This window comes from Polypterus senegalus, chromosome 4 (genome assembly GCF_016835505.1).
Source record: "Polypterus senegalus isolate Bchr_013 chromosome 4, ASM1683550v1, whole genome shotgun sequence".
Taxonomy (NCBI): domain Eukaryota; kingdom Metazoa; phylum Chordata; class Cladistia; order Polypteriformes; family Polypteridae; genus Polypterus; species Polypterus senegalus.
The window spans coordinates 9,744,053-9,757,743 of NC_053157.1; the positions used below are offsets into that span (position 1 = coordinate 9,744,053).

General features: G+C 45.0%; 1 protein-coding gene and 1 pseudogene across 1 annotated transcript in view; one reads left to right on the plus strand and one right to left on the minus strand.

Annotated features, from left to right (window-relative positions):
* nr3c2 (nuclear receptor subfamily 3, group C, member 2) overlaps nt 1-13,691 on the minus strand; it is a 253,772-nt gene that overhangs the window by 42,952 nt on the left and 197,129 nt on the right. Inside the window, 1 exon segment of the mRNA XM_039750230.1 lies at nt 4,105-4,422. Within this exon segment, the coding sequence (XP_039606164.1) occupies nt 4,105-4,422 (318 nt within the window).
* LOC120529178 lies at nt 863-1,063 on the plus strand (annotated as a pseudogene).

A 13,691-nucleotide genomic window follows, 5' to 3' on the forward strand; every position in this document is an offset into this window, starting at 1 on the left:
GGGTCAGTGATAGAGCTGCTATTTTTAATATATAGAAGTGATTTAGATAGGAGTATAAGTAAAAAGCTGGTTAGTTTTGCAGATGATACCAAGATAGGTGGATTAGCAGATAATTTAGAATCCATTATATCATCACAGAAGGACTTGGACAGCAGACAGGTTGGGCAGATTTGTGGCAGATGAAATGTAATGTCAGGAAATGTAAAAATAATTACACATAGGAAGGAAAAATGTGAGGTTTGAATACACAATGGGAGGTCTGAAAATTAAAGTGCGCCTTATGAGAAGGATTTAGGAGTCATGGTGGACTCAAGACTATCAACTGCCAGACAGTGTTCAGAAGCCATTAAGGAGGCTAACAGGATGTCAGGTTATATAGCGCCTTGATGTGAGGAGTACAAGTCACAGGAGGTTCTGCTCAAGCTTTATAACACACTGGTGAGGCCTCATCTGGAGTACGGTGGGCAGTTTTGGTCTCCATAAAGACATAGCATCACTAGGTCCAGAGAAGAGCGACTCGGTTGATTCAGGGCTACAGGGGATGAGTTATGAGGAAAAATTAAAAGAGCTGAGCCTTTACAGTCTAAGCAGAAGAAGTGGTGGATGGGGTGGATGCCTGGTGTCAACAGGATGGAGCGACAGCTCATACAGCCTGTGCGGAGATCCATTCAAGTTTTGCAGGAGATATTTCCGGGGAAGCTGATCTCCCTGTGCGGTGATGTCGGGCGGCCTTCACGTTCGCCTGATCTCACTCTGTGCGATTTCTTATCTCAAGTCGAAGGTGTACACACATCAACCTCAAAACCCTGAAGTCCCTCAAGGATGCTATTCACCACGAAATCGCTACTAAGTCATGCGAGCGTTCGCTTCTCGGCCTTTTGGCTAAGATCAAGTGTAGTACAGTATCTTTTCTTATCAGTTTAATATCTGATACGTCCCCTATCTGGGGACCATATATTAAATTGATTTTTGGAAAAGGGAGATGGAATAGGGGCTTGCTCTTTCTCCTTGTGTATTTCTCCTTGGGATTAATAAAGTATCTATCTCTATCTAGAAATCGTCTTGAAAAGTGTATCACTAATGATGGCCACCGCCTTGGACACAACATTTTTAAAACACAGTGGAAATATTCTATTTTGTATACCCGTTCTTGTGTCATAATGAAATGTATTTGATCTCATAGCGTTTTTGTAGAATAAACGTCTGAAATGTGGCTCACCCTGTACAATACCTTAGAAACAGTGCTACAGTTGTGCTTGAAAACCCTTTCGAATTTTCTATATTTCTGTATAAATATGACCTAAAACATCATCAGATTTTCAACTCAAATCCTAAAAATAGATAAAGAGAAACCAGTTAAACAAATGAGACAAAAATATTATACTTGGTCATTTATATATTAAGGAAAATGAACGAATATTACATATTTGTGAGTGGCAAAAGTATGTGAGCCTTTGCTTTCAGTATCTGGTGTGACCCCCCAATAACTGCAACTAAACGTTTCCGGTAACTTCTGATCATTCCTGCACACCGGCTTGGAGGAATTTGAGCCCTCCGTACAGAACAGCTTCAACTCTGGGATGTTGGTGGGTTTCCTCACATGAACTGCTCGCTTCAGGTCCTTCCACAACATTTCGATTGGATTAAGGTCAGGACTATGACTTGGCCATTCCAGAACATTCACTTTATTCTTCTTTAACCATTCTTTGGTAGAACGACTTGTGTGCTTAGGGTCATTGTCTTGCTGCATGACCCACCTTCTCTTGAGATTCAGTTCATGGTCAGATGTCCTGACATTTTCCTTGAGAATTCTCTGATATAATTCAGACTTCATTGTTTTATCAATGAAGGCAAGCTGTCCTGTCCAGGCCCAAACTATGATACTACCACCAACATGTTTCACAGATGAGATAAGGTTCTTATGCTGGAATGCAGTGTTTTCCTTTCTTCAAACATAACGCTTTTCATTTAAACCAAAAAGTTCTATTTTGGTCTCATCCGTCCACAAAACATTCTTCCAATAGCCTTCTGGTTTGTCCACGTGATCTTTAGCAAACTGCAGATGAGCAGCAATGTTTTTTGGCTTTCTCCTTGCAACCCTGCCATGCACACCATTGTTGTTTAGTGTTCTCCTGATGGTGGACTCATGAACATGAACATTAGCCAATGTGAGAGAGGCCTTCAGTTGCTTAGAAGTTACCCTGGGGTCCTTTGTCACCTCACCTACTATTACACGCCTTGCTCTTGAAGTGATCTTTGTTGGTCGACCACTCCTGAGGAGGGTAACAATGGTCTTGAATTTCCTCCATTTGTACACAATCTGTCTGACTGTGGATTGGTGGAGTCCAAACTCTTTAGAGATGGTTTTGTAACCTTTTCCAGCCTGATGAGCATCAACAACTCTTTTTGTGAGGTCCTCAGAAATCTCCTTTGTTCGTGCCATGATACACTTCCACAAACGTGTTGTGAAGAGCAGACTTTGATAGATCCTGTTCTTTAAATAACACAGGGTGCCTACTCACACCTGACTGGCATCCCATTGACTGAAAACACCAGACTCGAATGTCACCTTCAAACTAACTGCTAATCCGTGAGGTTCACATACTTTTGCCACTCACAAATATGTAATATTCGATCATTTTCCTCAATAAATAAATGACCAAGTATAATATTTTTCTCTCATTTGTTTAACTGGTTTCTCTTTATCGACTTTTAGGACTTGAGTGAAAATCTGATGATGTTTTAGGTCATATTTATGCAGAAATATAGAAAATTCTAAAGGGTTCACAAACTTTCAAGCACAACTGTAAGTCTATGGGATTGGAGGCATTCTGACTCAGGCTACACAATAAAGAATACAAAAGGGGAAAGGAGAGTCATAGAGAACTGTACCAAGACAAAACATCCTTCATCTGCTTTATCTGCATAACATCCTCTCCTGCCTTGTCCCAAGTCTTCACAATTGTACAGATCCTTCCCTCTCCTTGTTTGTCTCCAGTTTTCAGACCGTCTCTTGGCTCTCGCCACTGCCTTCTTTGTCTCCTCATTGGTCTGCCCATACATTTCTCTGTCTTCCACCTTCCCTGATTGGTACCATTTCTTCTTGGCCTTTATCCCCTCCTGTGCTTCCCTGTTCCACCACCATGTCTCTTTGTCCCCAGTTGGGCTCCTAACCAAACCCTCGTCACCTGCTCCTAATACAACCTTTGCTCTTCTTCTCCCACAGTTCCTCCACATTCTCAAATGACCGCACTTCATTTCAAACGTTCACCCTAAACTTGTCCTTAAGCCTTTCCTCATTTAATTTCCATCTTCTGGGCAGGGGGTAGAGGACAGTAATCAGCTGTAAAAGGCGATAAAACTCACCGGTACATTTTAGTTCGGGACTCTCTTTACCAGAAGGAAAGTTAGCTTCGCTGAGTTGACCTCACTTCCCTGAACATTCACGAGTAGTGAAGAGCAAACCACCTACATGGCATCGACATCCGGTGAGCGATCAAAGCGAATGCTCAAAGCAAAAATACTCCACAGACGACATTTTGCGTATTATCGCTGAATCGGACTCTGACTTCTCAGAGTGATCAGGGGATGGAGACTGAAAATGAAAGTGATGTACCAGCATCCTCTGATCAGTCCTCAGCTGATTGTTCTGCTGAACTTGTATGTGTAGCTGCAGCAGCAGTCACCTCTGAGGACCACCAAATATAATGATAAGACCAGAGTGTGTGTGTCACACTTTGACTGCCACCGCCGCCCAAACACAGTCAGGCAAGTGGCCTGCCACACATTCCTGCTAGCCATCGAGCCGTCACCACGCAGCTGCTGCTGCCAGAGATGCCAAACAGGCACCGACAGCAGCCACCGTACGCAGCAACAGAAGTTTTATTATGATTAGTATGTAAAACCATTGCTTTGTGTGCTTTTCAGAAAAATGTTCAGCCCTCAAAGAGTTAAAAACAGTAACCAAGGACGGGAGACGAGCAAAGCCCCCCAAAGGTCTGATGAAGTAGTGCCAACCACTGTACCACCATGACGCCCCCATACACCACTTCTCTTTTAAAGAGAAAAATCCCGATCAGTATAATAAAGCAGGGCAAATCTCACCTGGAAGCACTTTGGCCCACTTGACGACGCGGATCATCTGCTTCTCTGCCAGCCGGTTGAGGCAGCTGAGCAGGTAGTCGCTTGTCTCGGGCTGTGTGCTGTCATAGCCCGCATAAACCACTTCAGGCTCAATAATTTCCAGAATGCTGCAGAGGCCTGTGGTGAAGAAGGGCATTATGGAGGGCGAGTGAACGGTCAAGGCTGAGCTCGAGCTGAGCTCCTTTTCCAGAGCTAAATATGACTGACTCTCCTTGACCCTCTGTAGCGGCCGGTCTTCAATGATGCCTTTTAACTTCCCCAGCTTCTTTGACTTCCGGGCTGAAAGCAAAATGAAAATAGAAAGGTAAGTCACGTAAACTGCTGTTGACGATAACATATGGCAGTAGATTTTAAAATATAAATTAGTATAAAAAGAAATATTGTCAACCCATTCAAAAACAAGCAAATGTATCCACAGTGGTCCCCAGGGGACGCTCCGGCTCCCCAGACTCCCGTCACACAGTCTCAGACACAAGTTTGCCAATGAATAAAGGGTTTTATTGTGTGAAACTCTTTCAAGTAAGTGTTTTCCACACCACAGCCACCATTCTTTTCCCACAATTCTCTGTAACTCTCGTCATCCCTCTGCTTCTCCAGCAAGCTTGGTCTTACTCCTCTTTCCCAAGTTCTGACTTTCTGTGTTGAGGCCAGTAGCTCCTTTTATGTAACACATGGAAGTATTTCTGCTGTCCCAAAACTGTGGCTCAGGAGTATTTCTGGGTGAGGTTGGAACCTGACAAAGTGGGGTTCACTAGTCCCTTCTGCGCCCCTCTGGTGGTACCCATGGAGCTCAACAGGACTGAACCAATGAACTATCCTATAGAGATGCTATACCCCAGAGAGGCTGCCAGCCATCTAGTACTGATGGGGGGACAGTGCCCTGAGAAAACTGTCTTCCTCTGCCCTTCCATGCCATTGACATCCCGGCTGAGTAAGCATCCCAGCACAGCTCCGGTTGGGATGCCAGTCCCCGAATGGCACCTTTCAAACCATTTACAAGTAAATCAACAACACGATAAAGTGCTGGCAGAAAGTGAAGTGAATACTTTTCTGAATCCATTGTAGACAAGGGGAGAACACACCAGAGATGGGAATGCACTTCTTATCCTTGGGGTGCTGAAACAGTCGGAAAAACAGTCTCAGGGTGGCCCATGGAAGAAATATTTTGATATTTTGGAAAAACTCGGGGGGTTATAGAGAGAAGGCTTAGGGAAGAGACCACCGTAGGGGGGGAGCTGCTTGGTTTAATGCCAGGGAGAGGAACAACTGACGCAGTCTATGCATTGAGACAGTTTAGGAGAAGAGAGAGTAGCTGTGTTGTGGGATCTAATGCAGAAGATCTTTGAACAGGAGCGAATAGCAGAGGAGTGGAGGGACAAAGTGATAGTGCCAATTTATAAGGAGAAGGGAGGCACTCTGGATTGTGGAAACTATAGAGGGATAAAGCTGATGTCACCCACAATGGGAATTTGGGAAAGGGTTAATAAAGGGAAGAGACCACCATAGGGAAGGAGCAGTTTGGTTTTATGCCAGGGAGAGGAACAACTGACGCAGTCTTTGCATTGAGACAACTCATGGAGGAGCATCAAGAAAAACAGAAAAGACTACATATGGTGTTTACTGATGTGGACAAGGCCTATGATGAGTTCCACGTCAAGAGGTCTGGAGGTGCACGAGAGAGAAAGAAGGACCAGAGATATCCACAATATGTATGAGGGAGTGAAAAGCAGTGTTGGGGTAACTGACAAGATCCAAGTAAGAGGAGGTCTGCACCAAAGATCTTTCTTCAACTCCTTACCTCGATGATCTGGTTGTGAATGGGTTGACTTGTGGGATAAAAGACCAAATCCCCCCCAGTGCAGGCTTTGTGTTGATGACATTGCGTTGTGTAACACCAGAAAAGAGGAGGTGGAGAAGGAGTCGGGAGAATGGAAAGGGCTTTAGAAGATAGAAGATAAATACAACAAAGATGGAATATATGAGAATTCAGAAGTTAGCCTGTAGGGACAGCAATCGAAAAGAATGGAGAAGTTTAAATATCTGGGGTTTCAGTGATAGCCAGAGATGGAGAACGTGATGCAGAGATAATCCAGAAAGTGCAGCGTGGATAGAACAACTGGAAGAAGGGATCTGGAGGATTAAAGGTAAGAATTTTAAGACAGTGAGAAGACCAGCAATGATCTACGGAGCGCAGACACATGATCTGGTTATGGGTGAGTTGAATCCTGGGATAAAAGACCAAGAATCCCAACAGTGCAGGTTTGTTGTTGACATTGAGTTGTGTAGCACCAGAAAAGAGGAGGTGGAGAAGGAGTCGGGAGAATGGAGAAGGGCTTTAGAAGATAGATAGATAAATACAACAAAGATGGAATATATGAGAATTCAGAAGTTAGCCTGTAGGGACAGCAATCGAAAAGAATGGAGAAGTTTAAATATCTGGGGTTTCAGTGATAGCCAGAGATGGAGAACGTGATGCAGAGATAATCCAGAAAGTGCAGCGTGGATAGAACAACTGGAAGAAGGGATCTGGAGGATTAAAGGTAAGAATTTTAAGACAGTGAGAAGACCAGCAATGATCTACGGAGCGCAGACACGTGATCTGGTTATGGGCGAGTTGAATCCTGGGATAAAAGACCAAAAATCCCAACAGTGCAGGTTTGTTGGTGACATTGAGTTGTGTAGCACCAGAAAACAGAAAGCATGTAATCTTTGTATGTAAAATTCTTTATTTCACGTATTCCTCCCCTTGGAACTTTTTACATTTTATTGTTATACAAGAATAATAAGACCCTTTGACACGCACTGGGGCAGCGGAGAGTGAAGCGGCCGAGATGAGGATCAGCACCTCCAAGTCCGAGGTCATGCTTAATCAGCCAGAGTTAGGGTGGGGTTTCCCCCCTTGAAGTCCTTACCTCCCTCATTTGTTGCATCATGGGATAAAAGACCGATCCCAACAGTGCAGGTTTGTTGGTGACTGACATTGCATTGTGTAGCACCAGAAAACAGGAAAGTACAGTGCAAGACGAGCTAAATTTTTTAATAACATTTAACGTGATAAACGAGCGACGTCTTGCAGTACGAGTAGTATGGATACACTTTGTCTACTGAGTGGCATGTGATCACAACTGAGCTGATGGTCTCTCTCTCTCTTTCTCTCTCGGGACGCTTTGGAGGACTGGAAGAGGGTGTGTGCCCATCTCAGACCACGTGGGGGAAGCCACCCTGGTTGTTATGGGGACCACGGGTACAGAGCTTTGAAGCTCAGCCCTGTAAGGGCCCGTGGTCACCGCCAGGGGGCGCCCCCATGCCTTTGGAGCCCTGGACCTCAGCACTTCCGCCACACCAGGAAGTGCTGGGGGGTTGGGGGTTCGCTAAGGAGCAGGGACACCTGGAGTGCTTCCGGGGATACAGCCGGCACTTCCGCCACATTGGGGCGTCGGCGGAAGATTGCCGGGAAGCACCTGGAGCACATCCGGGTGTGGATAAAAGGGGCCGCCTCCCTTCATTCGGGATGAGAGTCGGGTGAGGAGAGGACGAAGAAGGAGAAGAGAGAGTGGAGGCGGCCCGAAGGAGGAGAAAGGCAGAGTGTGTGAGAGGTCTGGACTTTGGGGAAGTCTTGGGGTTTGTGTGGCACTTATTGGACTTGTAAATAGTAGGAACTGTAAATAAACGTGTGGTGGTGTTTTACAACATGTCTGCCTGTCTGTGTCTGGGGCTTAGTCCACAGTAATCATGAAAAAATTCCGACACCGTTATTGATCTCCTAAAGTGCAAAAAATATTATTTTAATATAAAGCTTGATTATAAACAGAGATAAATGATTGTGTATCGATATTATCAATTAGTTATGATGAGAAACAATGAGATATGATATTTGAGAAATATCGAGCGACTGGATGTGGTTCTGATGACCTTTTCCTCTGTCTCAGTATGTACTAGGAAAGTCGAGGGGAACGCACTCCTGATTTTTTACCGTGTACTTCTGATATTTGTGGAGAGGTTCAATCGAGTTTCTTCTTCTGGAAAACTCCTTATTCAAGTATTCCCCCCTTGGAACTTTTTACATTCTATTGTTATACAACAATAATAACGCCCTTGACTAAGACAGGGTCACACTATGAGTAAGTAGCCACTGGGGGGCCTCATAAATGTCTCAGTCAGGGTCACACGGTGAGTAGGTAACCACCAGGGGGCCACATAAGAGACTTAGTCACAGTCCCACGATTAGCAGGTAATAATCAAGTGCTGTACAGTCCTGTGCCTTGGCCACTAGGGGGCCACATTGATCAATAAAAGAAAGCCTCTTTCCACCTCCAGTACACTTCGACATGCGTTATGAAAGCTCATGAAATTTCAAGCAGCACTGCAGGCACAACTGAATGGACTCCGTGTTTCTCCAGCGTGTGCACTGAAAGGTTTATTGATGCACAGAAAGTCACTGAGAACGTTTGAACCTGCAGACTTGGCTTTGAAGTCTAACCACTAGGGGGCCACAATGGCGTTTCTATCCATCCATCCATCCATCCATCCGTCCGTTTCCCAAACCTGTTTTTACAAAGCAGGGTCATGTGAAAGCTGGACTCGATCCCAGAACACATCAGAAGCAAGTCAGGAACAATTCCTGGTGAAGGCGCCAGTCACACTGGCATGAATAATTCATATGTACAGTAAGTATATGTCAGCCAAGTAATTTTTCCCCCCAGCGCTGTCCTTTCTATTTAAGATACAGTGCAGTCATTTCCATATTTGTACATTATGAGCTGGGGCAGGTTAAGGGACTCAGGGGTCTCAAAGGATGACTGGCAGCCTTGGGTATTGCGGGTACGCTGAGTCTTACTAATAATCATCCTGTACGCAGAGATTATTGCATACAGTGATATCCCAAAGTTTTCTGGGGGCAGATCTAGCAGAGAAATTTCATGACTTGCGCAAAGGTGGCATCCCAGGACAGTGCTACGTTTTAAAGTCACCCGAGGTCTTCAGGATGACGCAATGTTTGTCAATGGAGATGGCATGGCTGCATGTTTGATCCAATGCACCTGTGAACAATAAAACACCTCAACTCCACGGGGGGAAAAACCCGACACAGACAGATACAGACACAAGTTCAGCCCAACACACAGGCTTTTAGTGAGTTGTGGGAAACTCTTCCCAAATGTTTCCCACCTGCACACAATACAGTATACAGGCACAATGAAATAAAGCACACAGAAATTCTCCTTCTTCTTCTTTACGTTTCCACTCTTCCTCCAGACTCTGGCTCCTGGAATCGAAGACAACGGGTTTCTTTGAATGCTGCACCTGGAAGTATTTCTGGTGGTCCGTTAGCCCAAATAAACAGAGCTCCGCAGTGCCTGCAGCAACCCTGGGGCAGCACCCACTGGAACCCAAAAGGGCTCTCTGCCAAACTCCAACTCCCATGAAGCCTTGTGGGGATCTAAGGCAACACTGTCAACCCAGGGGGGCTGCCATCTAGTGGTCCGGGGGAGATAATTCCCTGTGCATGCTCTCTCACCTGGTCCTTCCTTAACAAAGGCATCCTGGCCACGTAAGGGTCTTGGCCCCCCGCCACACCATATAGTGGCCCACACAGTGTAAGAACCCAACATGTGACCCAGCCTTTCATGACGGACATGAGGGTAATAAAAACGTTGCACTGAATCACAGTGCATGATGGGTTCTTAAATTCATGAAGCTCTGAATTCTTTGTGTCTTCTGTGGCAGATGACCGGGGGACCTTGTCCCTTCCGGAACGCCTGGAGAGTGGAAGGACTGGGACAGCGGCAATACCTTCCCTGGGACACGAGAGGGCAGCCCCCCTGGTTTGCATCGGGGTCACGGGACAGGAGCTTGGAAGCTCAATCCTGTTGGAGACCATGGCCACCACCAAGGGGGCCTTGGACTGCAGGAAGTGCTGCCGGAAGAGAGCCCGGGTGTACCGGAAGTGCTTCTGGGTGCCCATGCAGCATTTCCGCCACACTAGGAAGAGCATCAGGAAGCACATCCCGGTGCATTATAAAAGGGGCCGCCTCACTCCATTCCAGGGGGTCGGGAGGTAGAGGATAGAGCAAGATAGTGAAGAAGAAAGGGCTGTGAGCATTGTTGGGATTTGTGCTCTGCGTGTGCGCTGCTGTAAAAGGCAAAAGAAGAATAAAACGAGTGGGTTTTGAGTCATTGTGAGTCTGTGCCTGTCAGTCTGTAGCTGGGCTGATCTCCACACTTCTCAGGGGTCTGCAACTGGAGTGTCGACTATAAATGTGATGACCAAACCTCGATGTCCGATCTGTTCTGTATTTGTAAAGGGTCTTGGGAAGGTGGTGTCTGCCATAAAAAGGTGCTGTACAGGTTTACAGGATGCCAGGCACGCTCAGTCGAGGTATGTAATAACCCGCTGAGAAGAGAGGGGGCGCTGACGCTGTCATATCCTGCTTTACCACACAGTGCTAAGATGCCACCCAGGGAAAGGCACTTAACCTCGCCCCCTTCTGGTCCAGCTGGCCATCCAGCGGCCATCAGGAGCAGTCATTAGTGGCACGAGCGACCCGCCAGACGGAGGCTCTGCTAGAGCGACTGCCAACCTTTGAGTTTATTCCGAGATTTCGCGCTGAAGGGATGGACGCATGCCAATGAGCTTTGCTTTCTGTATTTCTGTTTATTTTGCTGTCTCCGGACAATAAAAGAGATGACCCGGTTGGCGCCCCAAAATTTCCTCACCGCGTCCTGAGTCATTTCCCGCACCCGGCCACAAAGGCCACTGCTAATAAAGAAGGCCGCACTTTTGAGGTTAGGTTGTTCTACTCACTGGTCACGGTTGCTGGAGAGGGATTTGCACACGAAAGTAAGAATTCCATGGGGCTGAAATGCTCGTTCATGTCTGATGGAAGGCGGATCCACAATTCAAATGCTCTCTTGCATCGGAGTGCGCCCCATTTGCAATATAAATCTAACAACGCTACGTGGGTCTATGCGGGTCTAGATTTCAAATACTCGAAGGCGCCTCGAGTGTGTTTCATTTTGAGTAAGAGCGTAAAGACGGGAGGAGAGTCGACAGTTCAAATGCTCCTTCACGTTTGAGAATGTTTCATGTTGTCCGTCCATCTGTCTGCCTGTCCGCATGAAGCAACTCACTCCTCCTGGGAACAGTTTGGTTGAGCTGTGGCCCACTGATCTACTTTAAAGAAACTTGTTGAGACTGCAAATACTGCAGGGTCAAATCAGCCCTAACCCACCCCCCTTCTGGGTAGGGTGGGGGGTGATCGGGTGGTCTTGTACGCATGTTATCATCCAGCTGACACTCGAAATGACCACCAGAGGGCGACTGCCAGCATTCTTCATGTCTGAGCGCCACCGCACCCCTGGAGTTCACCGGTTCTGAGCGTCAACTGGATGATAACATACATACAAGACTGCACGATAGGCACATTAGTGAGTCTTTGTTCATTGATTTTTATTTTTATAGTTGTGTGTTTTTTAAAATATATTTTTCTCAAACAATTACAAAAAAAAAGCACTTTATTTTCCTCCGGGGCAACGCCGGGTATTTCAGTTAGTATTAGTTAAAGCAGAGCAAAAGTTCAAATCATATAAAGTAAGTAAAAACTTGGAAAAGAACCAATTTGTTGCATAATGGTGCACGATGGGCAAGAAAAAGGTCAGTGGCTTGCTGCGATTGCTTGTATGTACCGCACCTCGGACTGAAAGATCTGGATGCTGGGCACCAGAGATCAGGGGTTCCCCACGCCACTGTCTGTTTCAAAACCTGTCCATCACCTGACTGAATTTGCCATCATTACTTCATACCCTGCGCAGGTGTCCAAAACGTATTTATTAATCGATTCCCACCAGTAAGTAAGTCGGAATCAGGTGGAACCACACATAAGATTCCTAAAATGGATGATTTGCATATATTGATAATTTGAGGAGAATGAATCTGCGTCCTTGACCCGATACCAACAAGGTTTTTCAAGGAAGTATCAGACGCGCTTATTGATAATGTTCTTGACATAGTAAACTTAGATTAGATTAGATACGGGGGTCTTCCCAGACTGTCTTAAGACTGCTGTAGTTAAACCCCTTCTTAAGAAACATAATCTTGACCCCTCGGCTCTTGAAAATTTTAGACCCATCTCTAACCTGCCTTTCTTAAGTAAAGTTCTGGAGAAGGCAGTCATTATGCAGTTAAATGACCACCTCAATAAACCTGCTATTCTTGATAAATTTCAGTCGGGTTTCAGAACAAATCACAGCACAGAAACTGCACTCGTTAAAGTAGTAAATGATTTGCGAGTGAATGCAGACAGAGGCCATTTATCTGTTCTCATCCTCTTAGATCTGAGTGCTGCATTTGACACCATTGATCACAACATTCTTAGTCAATGGGTGGGCCTCTCTGGCAGGGTCTTAAATTGGTTTGAATCCTACCTGGCAGGTAGAAAATTCTTTGTTAGTTGTGGTAATCACATCTCAAAGACACATGATATCCGATATGGTGTTCCACAAGGCTCTATCCTGGGTCCGCTGCTCTTCTCAATCTACATGCTTCCGTTAGGTCAGATTATCTCAGGTTACAACGTGAGCTACCACAGCTATGCTGATGACACACAGCTGTACTTATCAATAGCACCTGATGACCCCGACTCTCTTGAATCAATAACACAATGTCTGACTGGTATTTCTGAATGGATGAATAGTAATTTTCTCAAGTTAAATAAAGAGAAAACTGAAATTTTATTGATTGGCAAAAACGGATTCAGTGAGGTTATCAGAAATAAACTTGATGCATTAGGATTAGAAGTTAAGACGGAAGTAAAAAACTTAGGGGTAACCGTTGATTGTAACCTGAATTTTAAATCGCTTATTAATCAGATCATTAGGACAGCATTTTTTCACTTAAGAAACATAGCAAAAGTTAGACCTCTTATATCATTGAAAGATGCTGAGAAATTAATTCACGCTTTTGTTTTCAGTCGACTAGATTACTGTAACGCACTCCTCTCAGGACTACCCAAAAAAGATATAAATCACTTGCAACGAGTGCAGAATGCAGCTGCTAGAATCCTAACTAGGAAATGAAAATCCGAACACATTTCTCCAGTTTTGATTTCACTACACTGGTTACCTGTCTCATTCAGAATTGACTTTAAAATTCTGCTTATGGTTTATAAAGCCTTAAATAATCTGCTCAATCTTATATATCGGAATGCCTGACATATTATATTCCAAATCGTAACCTTAGATCTTCAAATGAGTGTCTCCTTAGAATCCCAAAAGCTAAACTTAAAAGAAGTAATGAGGCGGCCTTCTGCTGCTATGCACCTAAAATCTGGAATAGCCTGCCAATAGGAATTCGCCAGGCTGATACAGTAGAGCACTTTAAAACACTGCTGAAAACACATTACTTTAACATGGCCTTTCTATAACTTCACTTTATCTTAATCCTGATACTCTGTATGTTCAATTCATCATAATAAATATTCATGGTGGCTGTAAAATCCGTACTGACCCCTACTCTCTCTTGTTTCTTTTTCTTTTTCCGGTTTCTCTGTGGT